This window comes from Varroa jacobsoni, unplaced genomic scaffold (assembly GCF_002532875.2).
Source record: "Varroa jacobsoni isolate VJ856 unplaced genomic scaffold, vjacob_1.0 scaffold_749, whole genome shotgun sequence".
Lineage (NCBI taxonomy): Eukaryota > Metazoa > Arthropoda > Arachnida > Mesostigmata > Varroidae > Varroa > Varroa jacobsoni.
In genome coordinates, this window is record NW_019213651.1 from 19,284 (window position 1) to 34,009 (window position 14,726).

Consider the following 14,726-nt stretch of genomic DNA (forward strand, 5'->3'; position numbering starts at 1 on the left):
ATTGTTATAGGACTGTGTACATATACACATATATATACGCGTGTGTGCAAAAACGGCCATAATTACTTTATCGTAATAACGGCAGTGATACTATCATCGTTGATAGTAAGAGCACAGAAAATCACATACACACACAACCCACTTCGATGAGGTAGGAGCAGTTGTAAGGTGTCGGAATAAGAAGATAATAACGATCGGTTTTTTGGGCCCGGCTCAGGTCGGCCTGAGTAGGCAGGATGAGACGGGCTTGCTCGCTCGCTGGACCAATTCACATCGCACACATTCACCGAGGCATCCCACTCCAGCTCAATCAGGAGGATTCACACAATTGATGGAGGTACCAGTCTACTCACAGTTGTTGCTGCCTCTCGAATCGGCCATCGCGTTGCCCTCACTTGCATAGATGGCAACCAGCAGGCATGAAACGCATTGAATTTCGTCTTGCTTGACGTAGACTTCGTTTTCGTCCTCGTCGAACACGCACCATCACTGGAGTTGCTGCGGTTAAGTCGCAGCCGATCGGTGAGCTGCGAGGGCAGCCGGGAAAGGGTGGGTGGCGCCAAATTCAAATGTGACAGATGGCGGCTCAATTCGTAATCGGACTTCGTACGAGAAGTGTTAGCTAACCGCACAGAGATAAAGGTAGAATAGCACGGGTCGTGCTTCATGATGGCATTGAAGTAACAGTGATAGGCACCATTAGCACGCGATAGAGAGGGCTGCTTTGCGAAGAAAATACTAGACTATCTACCGTTTCCTATATCGAGCGATCACATCAACTGATTGAGACGGATTGAAGGACAATGACTTCCTATGAAGGCAGTGGACAAGCTCTAGAACACGGCCCACGCTCACCGCGATCATTAAACTCTTCGTAGTAGTAATTTTTTTATTTTCTCTTTGGTCATGTTGTTGACGAGCACTACAAAAGCATAACGAATTTGTGAAAAATATTTAATAAACGGGCAAAATGTGTGTTACAGATCGCTCCAGAATAGAACTCAACTGACGCGCAAAAGTTAAGTCACCGCTTTGCCTATGCCATTCTAAGGGAACAAAACAACAGACAGGTAAATAGAGACTGTGAGTGAAAAAACTGGAAGAGAACGGGAAGCTGAAACAAATTTCTTAGCCGAATCCTGATTAGAGCGCCTTACAACGTGTGGCTCTGAAGTCTGTTTGGATACGAACGCTGGGAGGTGCGCGCTCAGTCTCGCGTCCTCGCCGCCTCTATATATATATATGTCCGGTGTTATCTCATTTTCTCTCCACAGTAGAGAGATTGCTTGACGCACTAAAACTGAGTATCATCATAGAGAGGTACATACCCTACTGATGGAGGAGCTGAACAACGTAGAAGGTGCAGAGGGTATACTGTTAGGCTAAACTAGAGATCGCCTGCAGGATTTGCCGCAGCGGTAACATGTTGCAAAGGAAACATTTCTGGCGTTGTAGTTAGAGACGATAGGGGCGAAGCAGTCTCGCTAATAGAGGATAACAGATAATGAATGAATGTAAGTAAAGTAAAAACCAGCCCAGATGTAGATTTTTGGCACGATTGTATTGCCGTCACGTTCAAAATGATTTAATCGGTCATGACTGCAGACAGTCGCAGAGCAGTCTAGCGAACTTGCGCCACCTGTCAATCCATAGCACACATGGTCGACAAATCTGCTAGTTTGGCATAGAAACTAATCAGAGAGAACGGTTAAATTCGGAAACGGAATTTATAGTAGCTCGAACAGAGAGTTAATTTCGCTCTGAGTCGTGAAGGGAAAGCAGTTGTTGATTTCATGGCTGGATTAACAAACTAGGTAGAACTATACAAGTGAAAAAAAGTTGGATTGAAGTAAAGTTTGCGACAATAAAGAATTCATTTAGAAGCCGGGTGTACGATTAGTCCAGTTGATATTTCAGTCTGCGTACGATCATCAATTGGGAAATCTTGTTACATGTTTACGGCTGTAGTCAACAAGACATTGACATTGTGATTTTGATTTTTCGAAGTTAGATTACAACTAATGAATAGAGTGTTAACTTTTTTCATTGTAATAGTCTATCTGAAGAGTGTAAATAAGGGTCAAACGAAAGATAACAAAGTGTCAATTAAATTATGAAAAATCGATTTAATTAGCTATAAAAAATCACAACATAATAACAATCTACGTAATTGTTCTGCTTGGAATGTTAAATATAAGCATAAAGCTATCAATTTATCTGGATACAACCGTCGGAGAATCAGGGTCCTTAAGTTTATATGGTTACTAAGCGTGATTCAAAACAGCGTTTGGAGTTTATGGTTTATAACTTAATTGGGCTATACGAGTCAAAAATCTTGCGGAATTTATGGAATCCATTCTAATAATATAACCAGCCAAAGAACGTATCATGTTTGGCAATTTACTTGCAATACTTAACAATGCGCGTTAAATAGTTAAATAGTCAATTAGTTAGATCTGTAGGAAAGAAAATATATAATAATGGCTGTAAAGCTTATCTTTGGAACTTGTTGCGATCCATAATCAATAGGTACTTCCCATAAACAGTAATTTAATTTACCTGAATTTATTTTTCATTTATACTACATACGTTTGTGGAAATTGTGTTGATAGAGCAGACAGATATGCATGTATTTATGCATATATAGCGCCCGTGTATTCATCCTTTTATTAATTCATAACTTTTTTTTTATTTGTAAGAAAAAAAGTTGTATAGTATTTATATGTTTTTGGCAATATACTGACTCTATAGAGCTGTTGTATGTAAAGAGCAGCGCGACGAAGATCAATGCTAATGGACTCACAAAGCTATGGAAAATTACTGCTTATTATGACCGAGCTGATATTTCAATAACTACGCGAATTTGGTATTGTTGCATTAAAAGTTTGACAATAATATTCCACTAATCACGGACTAAAGAAGCTTCGTATACATATTTTGTTAAAAAAAAAAAAACAAGAAAAAAGCGAAATCAAGACTACGTTGAACGGGATAGGATGAACATCGTATCCCGTCTAATTCGAAGGGGAATTTACTCTGCACTATAATTTGTGACATTTTCTGATATGCATAAAAATTTTAGAATCACATTTTGCGGTTGTATCTCATCATGGGTACATACTTGGCAAAAAGAAGTTTTCCAGAGGCAAAATTCAATAATGGGTTAGGTACTTCCGAGTTAAAAAATTGATTCCGTTTTCTGTCGTAAGATAGGGACAGGGGATAAGGGCTTATTTGGGAGTGCAAATATTCTTTAGTGATTTTGCTTCCTGAGAAAAAAAACCTCTATGTTTGTAATTATCGCCTAATAGCCTTAAGCCGATTCTTTACAGCAGAACTGTTCTATAGCATGTGAAGGATTAGGATAAACAGCCCAAACAAACCCAGCCGTAGAAGAAGACAACGTTTGCGCAATTTGTGTTGATTAAAAAATAGCTCATCATTTATAGTGTTTCATACATATACGACTTACTTTAAACCGATCGTATTTTCGATAACTGAACTCGTACGAATTGGTATAATAATAATAGCTAAGCACAATAGTTTGTTGTAAGTATGCACCCCCGTCATAAATGTGACTACACAGCGGTGAAGGTTAACGTCATATATAGCAGCACTTCAGTGTTCTTTGGATGATATTAGGATTCACACGTTACAACGTAGCTGTTTGAGAGACGGATTCAAAGATGGAGGATTGACAGCGATAAAAATAAGTTCTAAGCTTTAACTCTCCGTGAGCCGCTTCCAATTTGATTACAGCCATATATGCGACAGCAGGACAATCGCATCGGTTTATTTTGCTATCCGCAGATAACCTAACCCGTGTGCGACAGTACCGGATCTTTTTTTGTTTATTATACAAGCTACTTAAGAATGAAAGCAGTGTTTAGATTGTCCTCCAAATCGAGGCATTTATTCTCTATTCTTTGTGTTCCGCCATGAGGAGGGCTAGGAATGCCAATTTTGCAAGCAAAATACAGTAACGTAAATATGCCTAGCAGAATTAGGACGTTTTTCACTTATTTTCGTGGTTGGTGCTATTGTATTGTAAGTGAATTCATTTCGAGTAACTCGAATGCCCACGAGCAAATAGAAGTCGTAGAGGGCTTAAGAACCTGTACGTTAACCCCTCAGGTTGCATTCAAAACACAGATTTCGTACACGAACAGCAGAAGCATCATTGCAAGCACAAATTTAAATATTTCGTTCAAAACGCAAAAATAACGAGTAAGAACAGCATTTTAAATCTTTACAACTTAGACATTGGTGCCAAATCATTTGCACCCTTTGTGTACATATCAGTTAGGTGTAAAGATATTGATGAACTCAGAAAAAAAAAAAAAGACATTCATATTCAATCTATACAGAGCTAGGAGAAAAAGAAATAGGCTGTCTGATCTATTGATTTAGACGAAAAACAACATTGATAGACAATTTGAAACCGACGGCAACGACTTGCCTGCCATCTTAGAACGTTACCGCTACGGGATAACTATTAACAACATCCGTATAAAGGTTGCACAGACAGATCGCTCGTTCTATGTCATAAGGTATCGTATGTTTATTGATTTGAAGATAGTTAGAAAGTTCCGGTATATTTACGTGTGGTACGTAATTGCCATTTTTGATTAGTAGGCTTATTTATATAAACCATGTATAGCGTCAAATGAAATCACATCAGAACAAGTTAGATGTGGTTGGTATCTGCACGTCGGTTCAGATAGAAAAAGTAAAACATTCATTAAAATGGCTGATGGTTTAGACGTAGATGCCTTTCTACATCGCTCATTCATTTTATAATGCTACGCTCCCAGGAGTGTCGAATATATTGAAATATAATTGGGCCTACATTAATGTAGCAATTCATACAAAGAGCCCCATTCCTAACAAATGTAATTGAGCAAGTGTATCTTTTGTTTATTTCGCTTTTTCTTAGTTAGTCGTGAGAACCATACGACCACCTAACGGCTTTAGGCATAGATTTAACGATGACATAGCCTCCATCAAAAGGTCCTGATTGTCAGCTGCTGTCCCTTCAACAATCTTCTCGAAATCCCCCGGGTATTCTATAGGACTAAGTGATACTTGTCGTTTCAGATCAGCGAGAACGTCGCTTATGGGGCGCACACTTTTCGTCGTTGAAGGTTGATAAGGACGTGCTTGCGGAGTACGCTTTTCATCTGAGGCCTGAACACCCTCACCGAGCCCGTCTGAATCTGATGTTATTAATATGGTTTTCTTCGCTTCGTCCGCGGGAGGTTCGATAGGCTTTGCTGGCATGATAGGCACAGTCGAGGCCACATGGGGCGACTCTTCTGGCTCAGGCTCGCGTTTCTTGTAGATATCTTTAAGTACTTTGAGAACGCGATCGGAGGGCCTTCGGTTCGAGTGAAGAGCGATTCTTGTATAGACGTCGGCAAGGGTCCGTCTGGGAAACAACGGAGAATTGGTTTTGTACACCCGGAGTCCTTCTGGATCATCGGCAATTTTCACTATATCGCTAAACTCCTGCTTCAGAAAATCGACAACGGTGGCATCTAGCGGCATAGCCTGGCCGCTTATCATCACGAACTCGTCAATGAGATTCTTCAACGTTATGCCTTCCGGTGGAAGTTCGGTAAGTATGGCAACCATTATATTTTTGGTATCCGTACTTATGTCTCGTTTACTCTGGCTATAAACCTTCTCTGAACAAGTTGCAATGCTCGACCTTTCCGGTACCATCATGGACATACTGATATCAATAGAGCCACTGGGCGAACCCGAATCACTAGAGCGAGCAGACGAATTTTCTGACGATGACGACGTGCTGGACGAAGACGGAACAAACACGCTACGGGTCATACCGCACGGCAGTTCTTCGCGGAAACTTCTTGCGCTTGGCCGGAACATGCTCATGGACATGATGTCACGGCTTCTGCGCAGCTTCTGGGATGTCGGTGAGCCCGAAAAAGACGAAGCTGTCGACAACGAGCTCCTATTTAAAGACGTCGGGATGCGCGACAACATTTGCTTTTTTTGAGAGGTTGGCGTTGGGGCTGGGATACCACTGACCGTAGTGGTTGTCTGCTGACGAATACGCACACGGAGGTTTTTCCCGGAAGAGGCGAGCTCCACTTCGGCAGTTCTATGCAACAATTCTTTGATACTTTTATAGGGTAGGTATGATGGACGAGTGCCGTAAGTAGCAGTATAACGCTGCTCTAAATCTCGTATATAAATGCCGTTGGACGCTTGGTCTGAAAAACAAAGGTGCACGTTTTTATACACACATTAGGTGCAGTGTCGTAAGTCTGATTGAGTTAGTAAATCATTCTTTAGTTTATGTATATGGTGTCCCGACAATAGCAGATAATTTCTAATTTAGCTATAGTTGTTCGCTCGAATACTGAAATGTTGACTTCATTACGAAGTAGACATGTGGGAACTATGCATTTCGCAAAGTATCTCGTAAACGTTCTAATTATGAACTCTTTTTGGCGGATGTGCTGCTCCGTACGTAATTACCGCATGTCCACGTTATAACGTATTAAAAAAATATATACGTTGAGATATTTGGTTAAAACGAGAGTGTCAATTAAAATGAAAGTGTGTAGATTCATTATGTCGTCGCACATGTTTCGATTAAATTAATATCCGTCAAGACCTTAAAAAAAGAGCCCCAAAGTTAGCCAAAAATTGGTTGACTATAATGAATATACTGATGGTATTGATTGACTTTTGACCATTGACGGTGTGACTTGTGTAAGAGTGACAATCCAAACGAACATCTATGATTCATCGTTCGTAACAGAGTCTGTATTTGTACGTAACAATGCTTTATACCGCATAAGCTTCAAATGGTTATAACCTAATATTTATTGAAAATCTGAGTCAGACTGAATAAGCGACGTACCACGGATGACCTGCAGAAGCCTTTGCTTCGAGACCTGTGGGCTGTCCTCGTTGCACATATCAGCTGCGTACGAGGCTGAACGTAATCCCAATAACGACTCGGTCATCTCTCGATTGCCGTCCTGCGTGTATACCTGCAAAGATAATTCACGACATTGCTTGGTAAATTAGTCAGAATTGATATTATTTGCGCATAAAGCCAAAGTCCGTGTGATAGCTCAGTTTTAGGCTGTGCATATGTCATGAAGCTTGCTTATTTAGATATTCCTTTAATGCCTGAATTGTTGCTTATGTTAATGATAAGCGTTCATGTCAAATAGACGGTCACAGACTACAGATATTGACTTCGCACCTATTGCAGGTTTTCGCCAAAGCTTCATCGAAATTCAGCCTTCAAAGATACATTCCTCCTTCGCTGAATACTGTAGCTGATAGCAATCAATCCATGAGGTTTGGCTATGAATGATACCGGTTTTTTTCCCAAGTAGCCATTACGATGATGGCGTTCTGCTGGAAGTTACATCACATTAGCATGCTAAAAGTCTGCTTATCGTCCTATTTTGGAGGCTTATGGTGAATGCAGTCCATCTTAAAACGTTAATCATTCACTGTATAATTGGACCTGAACCTTCTGTCAGGTTACAAACCTATGCAGAGTGACCATGTTCGATAACTAAATGACTCGTTTAATATTTCCTGTATAATGGGCACAAGTAAAACTCGGTGCGGCGTTTCTACCTTATCATTCTATAATTATCAAGCTATTAGCAGCCGCATCGGGTCCGCTGTGTTGTATTCCGCTGCCTTTCAACGCGTCTATGAATGTGAGCGCGTGTGCTCATCTAAGCCATGCGATTCTTTCTCTACTGGGACGCGTTTCAATGTGTGCTCAGATGTCCGCTTTTGTTCTCTTACGTGCTTCATTGTTGTTAGTGAATATTTCTGTCAGTAAAATCGACCAATACAATACATAATGAGTCGCTGACTGTTACTGCTAAGGGCAGACGCAACATAATGCCCCGTAGCACTACAGAATCTCTAATGGCAGCCGATACAAATCATAGTTCAAACATAATACGTTTTTCGTATTTGGCTACGTGAGCTCGAACGCCACTGTAGATGCACCACTCCACGTGACTTCATAAAGGCAGCAGTAACATGGCACCACAGAACATAGTTTTTTGGCGCTCTTAGATAACAAGTAGGGCAGAATGCCAATTATAATACAGTAGCTTAATCTCGAAACACTGCACCCAGCTATATCCAGCTAGCTATTGCAGTAATAATCAAATAAAGTGAAATTTTGAAAAACAATCAATAGGCAAGCTAGATTTTGAAGGCGAGTGCTTGATACGCGCTGTTCTGTTTCATTAGATGTCACGGCCTTTTTATCGCTGGACGTGAAGAGTGAAGACGTGAAAAATTGACACGTGGTGATGCTTTTGTCGTTTACGTCGAAACAACAGGTATCAACCACGTAGTGAATATTATACCGAAATAAAAATGTATTGCACTATTTTACATATATAATTCCGTACAGCTCTCATAAGTAATATTATATGCTGTGAGAGTGATTTGAAAACCGCTGTCAAGCCAAAGGTAACGTTTTGGAGAACTTACCAATGTATTCGTTCCTGATCGAATCACACAAAGACCCAAATCATCGTCAAGTATCTGCTATAGTACTGAACCGTTCGAATGTTTACCGTGTTGATAGATTCTCACGTGAAGAAACGTGTATGCGTCAAGGGGCGTAGTTTATGCTTCGAGAGAGAGAGTGAGTTAATGGTAAGCTATCGAGCAGCCAGTTACAATATTCAAGTGATGCGGAACAAAGCTAAATAATCGACCCGATTCGAGAGCTTTGATTACGTTATGTTGCGGGTCAACAGCTGATATGACATGTCAACACTGGCCGACCGCAATAGTGACGTTGCACATTTACCTAATGGCTAATAAAGCCACGACTCCTACCAATCTTTGGAGAAACTGCATTGAACACGTACGTTTTAAATCCTTACAATAATTATATAGCTAATGATCGAATACGAACAGACAGTGCGGCACTATTTCAAACTACTATACACCATGCCAATCGTGAACTGTCGTGCCCTTCATCATAATTTCGAAATATGCTGTCACGTAATACAGAAGGAGAATGGTTTGTAGTGCGACGTGAACGAATTCTACATGAAGATTTCCAACTCTGGTCAGCTATAAATTATTATTGTACTTTAGAATAAATAAGTAGAACAGATCGCCACTTCTCGGTAATTAAGTGTAACTTTCACACCATCAAGCCGTTGTCAACCTGTGGGAGCAACTTGCGAACACCTCTTATCAATAGCTGCAACAGTTGCTTGACTACTTAGATAATATCAGTCAGTGTTAAGTATCGATTTTTGTTGAGTATCTGAACGTTGCATCGCTACAGGCTTTGGGGTTCAATGAGAGGACCTCTAGAGTAAGGATAGAGCCAGTAACGCTGGAGCAAGCTGAGTGTTCCGTTGGATGTATTTACCAACTAACGCTGTATGTTGGCCTGAACATAGAGTATAGAAGTATCAAAAAAAAAAAAAAGGCCAAAAGAGGTCAATATAACATCGCTACTAGATTACGATAATTGCCGCTGACACGCCCATAGTCGTGCTGCAAAGTTTTCATTTGTAATACCAGTTATCTACTACGGCTCGCTCTATCTATTACCGTTTCGTGATTACATTATTCGCAATGTTCACAATGTATTTGCTAACTAAAATTCAACATAGTTACGATTTCGTTTAATCGAGGGCAAATTTCTACTGGGCGCTTTCTGCGTGCATTTCTAGAGAAATATGAATGGCTATAGGTTCTCAATTTTTTTGATTTGCGGGTTATTTGAGGATATAATAGCCGCTAGCAGGCACGGTAACTTCTCAATGTCTTCAGCCATTTTTTTTTCACACCCTTTACGAGGCTGGTATCTAACTATACGGTACTCACTTTAACAACGATGACGTGCTTTTCGATGGCTTTCAGAGCTGCCGCAATAGCTTCTGCACTTTTTGTGGCAATTTTATCCTTGAAAAACCGGTCATAGTCGACCTTCAGTGCAGTCAGCCTGAAATGCAAGAACGTGTATAGTGGTTAATCACTGCCGCAATGGTAACTAATTGTTCACTACAAAAAAAAAACCTGTTCCTAATTGAAAACACGCTTGACTTTTTCGCAAACGGCTCGCAACGTATCTTATTCACTTTCACCGTTACAAATATACTGTATCGTTCTCTGTCTGACCTCTATATTTCTCTCGTTGGATACACGTCCATCTGTCATTGCTCTTCTAACTCATCGACTTCGCACTCTTCCTGTCTGCCCTACCGTAACATGTACGGGCGTGTTTAGCTCTAACTAACGAAGTAACTGCTAGAGTAAAAGTTGCTTACTAACCAAATTCATGGCTAAATTCACCAAAAGTGCACTGACGATGGAAGGAAAGGAGCTCGCACGGGGAACTGTCAGAAGGAACGTTTAAACTTAGTGTTTTTCGATATTTCTCTATGTACACATTGTGATGGTAATTAGCTTCCATGCAACTTGAGTTGCCCACTATCGAATCGTTACGAGTGGCTCGGCATTGGAATATTGACGGTCCGCCATCCAAGTCCGCCTCTTACTTTCCAGCTCCCAGCGATACAATTTGTGAGAGGAGTCTGTTTGTCTGCAAAGGCGCTGCTCGCCCACTGGTTCAGGCAAAGCGGCGTTGAACAGCGAGAATCGTATGAATAGAAACAGAGGCGAAAAGAGATCGTGGCATATTCTTGCTATTGCTAGCCTAACAACTGCTGTCTATTGGTTCCATTTTTTCTTTCTGTTACTGACAATTGAAGCAATGGACGCGAGCGCTCCACACCGCCTTTCGAGAGTCGCGCTCATAATTAAACAGTAATGTTAGATTAAAAGTACATAGATATCATATAGATCGGGCGGTGGCGAGTCCAATCAATTATATTGTGAACTAAAAATTGACAAATTAGACGTTGGCGTTTGTTAGGTAACATTCGATTGATGAAGGATCAGAATATTACTAGTCTATTTTTTAAACTGGTTGTTACCATCAATATGAGGAAGGCGAATCATATCGGTCACCGTAGCAGTTCGCCTTGCTTCAACCCTATTTCTCCTATGTTACAGCTGAAGATTGTTTTTGTTTTGCAAAAAATATCCTGCCTAAATTTACCTGACAGGACCGCTCCGACAAACTTTGCTGACAGCGAAGTGCAGATTCGCCGCAAGATTTTGCGAAGCTCTCCGCGCGTCTTTGGTGAACAAGCGAGGTTTCAGCGACATCTCTCCCTAAAGGAACGGTAACGACGATAGTAATCATAACATTAAAGTCGATGACATAAAAATACATAAAGCATGAATACCGTTTTAGTTCTTTTGCCTTAGTACAAGCCATTACGTGTTATCCGCAACATTTTCCAAAACATTATAGCTGTGTCAGGCATGTAGAAAGATAAATACACGTGACCATGTCATGGTCGCGTTCAAGATACCGCGCTTAACAACTCTATCTTTCTAACTTAGGCTGAATCAAAAAACTCAAGATAAATAGGTTGCAACGAGCTTTTACACATGTAAGTTCAAGTCGAGTCGATCGCTGGTACCGACCGCTGAAAAGAGATCCGTATAAGTAGCAAACGTTTCATGCATCTTTGCCAATCGTCATAAAATTCTAAATGATACTAGCCAAGCACAAGTGTTGAACGTTGACAGTACAACTTTATGACCCATTTGTTTTCCTTAAATAGGGTCAGAATAATGTATGCAGAACGATACGAAATGTGCGAATATGTGATACGTAGGAACTATGCAATTGGTCGTCTGTTTAATAAAATTATTGACTCTTTTGATTCAACTGGTGGGTGGAGCTTATAGCTCGTTCTCGTTGTTGTTCCTCAGCCCACCGTTCACCACAGAGTGACGCACCTCTCTATGGCCGAATATCAAGGCCAATCGATGGATTTCTGTACGGTAAATAACGTGAACGCGATAGTAAACAACAATTCTGTTTTCAATAAGGTGCGATCTCAAGCTTTCTTTCGTTGAGTCACAACATAGGGGAGATTATTGAAGGTATCTGAAACTTATAACAGGGACACGAGCACGTGTCATCATTCAGATTCATTGCACGCATAAGATTAGATTGTGTTAGGCATACGCGTAAAGAAAACGCTACATTGTCAGGGCGTCCACAGTTCCTTACGCATATTTTCAACATATATAGTAACCCAATTAATGGGGTACTCGAATAGAAACACCAGTGCTCAAGTACATTAATACACACCAATTTGTGGACTTTTCCAGGACGACTTCGCACACAACGATTTTTCTCGTGCTTAACGGATGTTAGTTGGAGTAGTTTACGCGCGCGAGGCACAATACGCGCCGTTGTTTAAGGGACAGTATACGTTAGAGAACAAGTCTGAATACAATTGCAAACACAATCGTCTTATTTTAAATATTTTCAAAACTTATTTGTCGAGCATGATCGAGCTCGGGGATGAGCACTTGGCCCTTGAAACCTTCACAAGCGAATCCCCGACACTTCAGCATGTGCGCTTGCCGTCGCCCCGTTTGCTAAGCTCCGCTTGCTGAGTTGGCAATGATCTTATAGAAACTAAGTTGACGTGCATTGTCGTGCACCTTAATCGTACGTTGCCACTTTGGGGAACCTAACAAAGGCAGACATCTAATCTTTGCCATGTGTAACTAGCTGCATTTAGCCACCATGCATAGCTAGCTAGGTAAGCCTATGAATCAACCGTCAATAATGAGCTAGTCTACGTAGGGATGTTGATATGAAGCGTCGGCGTGCATATCGGATGCGTCTAAAACGTAGTATGAAAGTGAAGCCATAAGCTTGTAGAAATTATTTTTAGATAATTGCAACAAATCTAGTAAACACATATGCTAATATTGCAGAGTGACGAAAGTGATCTAATTCTGCATGTAGAATGAAACCTCTAGATTAACATAATGTTGGTTAGTATGTAAGCCCATTATGAACTTGGTGTGAACTAGCATTTCTTGGCGTGGATTTTTTAACGTTTCAAAGTTTTTTTCTTCATTATTATTAAGCCTTAAAAATTTACGCTGCGTTTCGGGTGTTGTTTACCTGAAAATTCCGCCGAACAATACACTTACTTTAAAGAAAGGATGAGCGTTCAAAAATGCCGTGCTATGTCTGATACTTTTTTCAAACTATGTTTATGAGTAAATGCTAACAAAAGGAATAGTGAATGATTACTGCACACGTATCTTTTTTATCATAGCATTTTGGTACTATATTTAAAGCTATATTGTGCACTTCGTTTTTTTTTCTTCCTGATTTTAATCAGTGTTCAGTAATAGGCCGGAGAGCGACTCGCCTGCACCAAGAACAGCAAAAGCTATCACTGGTACAATGCCTAAAAATGATACATTAATCGTATTAGGGTCACCCACTATGCCAAAGTGCTGAATTTAAAGCATGCGATAGCGACTGCAAACCACTGAGTTTTCATTTAGCTAAGATAAAAACACAATCTATGCGTTTAATATTTTATTGGATGAAACATCACAACACGATATTGAAACATGGTTCAATTAGCTAATTGGAAAGATCTTTTTAAGGAACGAACGTTTAATCACATGGACTGTAAAGTGGAGTCTAAAGTTTGCTGTTGCTAACCCAAAGTTAGATAAAGTTACTTTCACTTTTCAATAGAATGCCGTATTGCCAAGGGTGGACTACTTATAAGCGATTTACAAAGTTAATCTTAAATTAGGTGGAGAAATATATTCTAGTCTCTAACTCATATGCGTTTCGGTACTCGAGAAGTAAGTCAGTGCACTCCGCTTCGATAAAGAGCTTATGCTTTTAAACATATTTGACTAAATAGCCTTATATATGTTTCACTTATGTCCACGGAAATAAACTCACGCCGCTGTTCTGTGCTCCATAATGCATCCTATTCGACACTCGTAATACCTTTTATTAGAAAAAAAAAAAGACATAATAAAAGTGCGTTATTATTTTTAGTCGGTGAAAGCCATTCAATTCATTCTAAGGCAGGCACATTGATTAACTATCGCAAAGATTTAATTTGTCTAACAACCCCAAATCACGCATAGCTAGCATACATATATATTCATGAAGATTAAAACCTGTTTCTTGTAGTTTTTGGTCTACGGTTGACTGCGTCACGCCATTTTCTTGCTCCATGACGTAACCAGAGCGATGATAGCCTCAATATTTTTAGGTTAACATAGTCCATTTCTATGGGTACTGTATGTATTGATCGCATGTTTGGTCGGAGAGCGCTATCACTTGAGCGGGCACCTCTTCTTATCTTTGACCCCCTTTGAAAAAACGAAACGCGAATGCTTACGACCAACGAAGAGTTATCAAGCGAATACTTTAGATAGTTCTACGGCCAAGTGGGTTGCCCCACACTGGGTCTATCTAATGGGTTAGTGTACGGGCAAAACTGCGAATTAAAGGACATCGAATGTCTTGTTCTCTACTTACATTAAATAATATAAAACTATTAAAGAGTAAGCTATTTCAATATTTATGTCAGCGGTAATCACGTTGCACTTTTTTCACGAAAGCCTCTTTAAAAGTCGCTGTAGTTTCGCAAAGGCTCGTTTCTGTAACCTGTTAATAATTTTTGAATCAAATTAACTAAATACTTCTATGGTGACACTGAACATTACTGAATAACGGTTATATATATATTATCGCGCACATAATGCATATATTGCACACAATGATTATGAGTTCAGTGACCAGTACTAAAATAGAC

The 14,726-nt window shown here is 40.1% G+C and overlaps 2 protein-coding genes and 1 long non-coding RNA gene across 8 annotated transcripts in view; all 3 read right to left on the reverse strand.

The window, feature by feature from the left end:
* The window catches only part of LOC147753094 (uncharacterized), a 7,802-nt gene extending 7,586 nt beyond the window's left edge, over window positions 1–216 (reverse strand). The window contains exon 1 of the long non-coding RNA XR_015312212.1: window positions 143–216. This is a non-coding gene — a long non-coding RNA (uncharacterized LOC147753094). The remainder of the gene's footprint in view (window positions 1–142) is intronic.
* LOC111263234 (uncharacterized) overlaps window positions 1–636 on the reverse strand; it is a 19,078-nt gene extending 18,442 nt beyond the window's left edge. Inside the window, exon 1 of one of the 3 annotated variants that reach the window (XM_022838158.2) lies at window positions 354–636. In XM_022838158.2, the coding sequence (XP_022693893.1) occupies window positions 354–381 (28 nt within the window). In that variant the 5' untranslated portion in view covers window positions 382–636. Of the gene's footprint in view, window positions 1–129; window positions 208–353 lie in introns of those variants that run through there. The other 2 variants (XM_022838162.2, XM_022838161.2) reach the window with 2 other exon arrangements.
* Window positions 637–3,885: 3,249 nt separating this feature from the next.
* On the reverse strand, window positions 3,886–12,776 carry LOC111263236 (uncharacterized). Of its 4 annotated transcripts, XM_086969508.1 has the most exons (6): window positions 11,114–11,198; window positions 10,324–10,616; window positions 9,877–9,994; window positions 7,247–7,401; window positions 6,896–7,028; window positions 3,886–6,239 (listed from the first exon to the last, which is right to left on the reverse strand). In XM_086969508.1, the coding sequence occupies exons 5-6, from the start codon at window positions 6,999–7,001 to the stop codon at window positions 4,933–4,935; spliced, it is 1,413 nt and encodes a 470-aa protein (XP_086825634.1). In that variant the 5' UTR covers window positions 7,002–7,028; window positions 7,247–7,401; window positions 9,877–9,994; window positions 10,324–10,616; window positions 11,114–11,198; the 3' UTR covers window positions 3,886–4,932. The 4 variants fall into 4 exon arrangements, with proteins under 4 accessions (XP_086825634.1, XP_022693898.1, XP_022693899.1 ...); XM_022838163.2 differs by lacking the exons at window positions 7,247–7,401; window positions 10,324–10,616 and adding an exon at window positions 12,224–12,776 and having other exon boundaries at window positions 11,114–11,229; XM_022838164.2 differs by lacking the exon at window positions 7,247–7,401.
* Window positions 12,777–14,726: the final 1,950 nt, after the last annotated feature.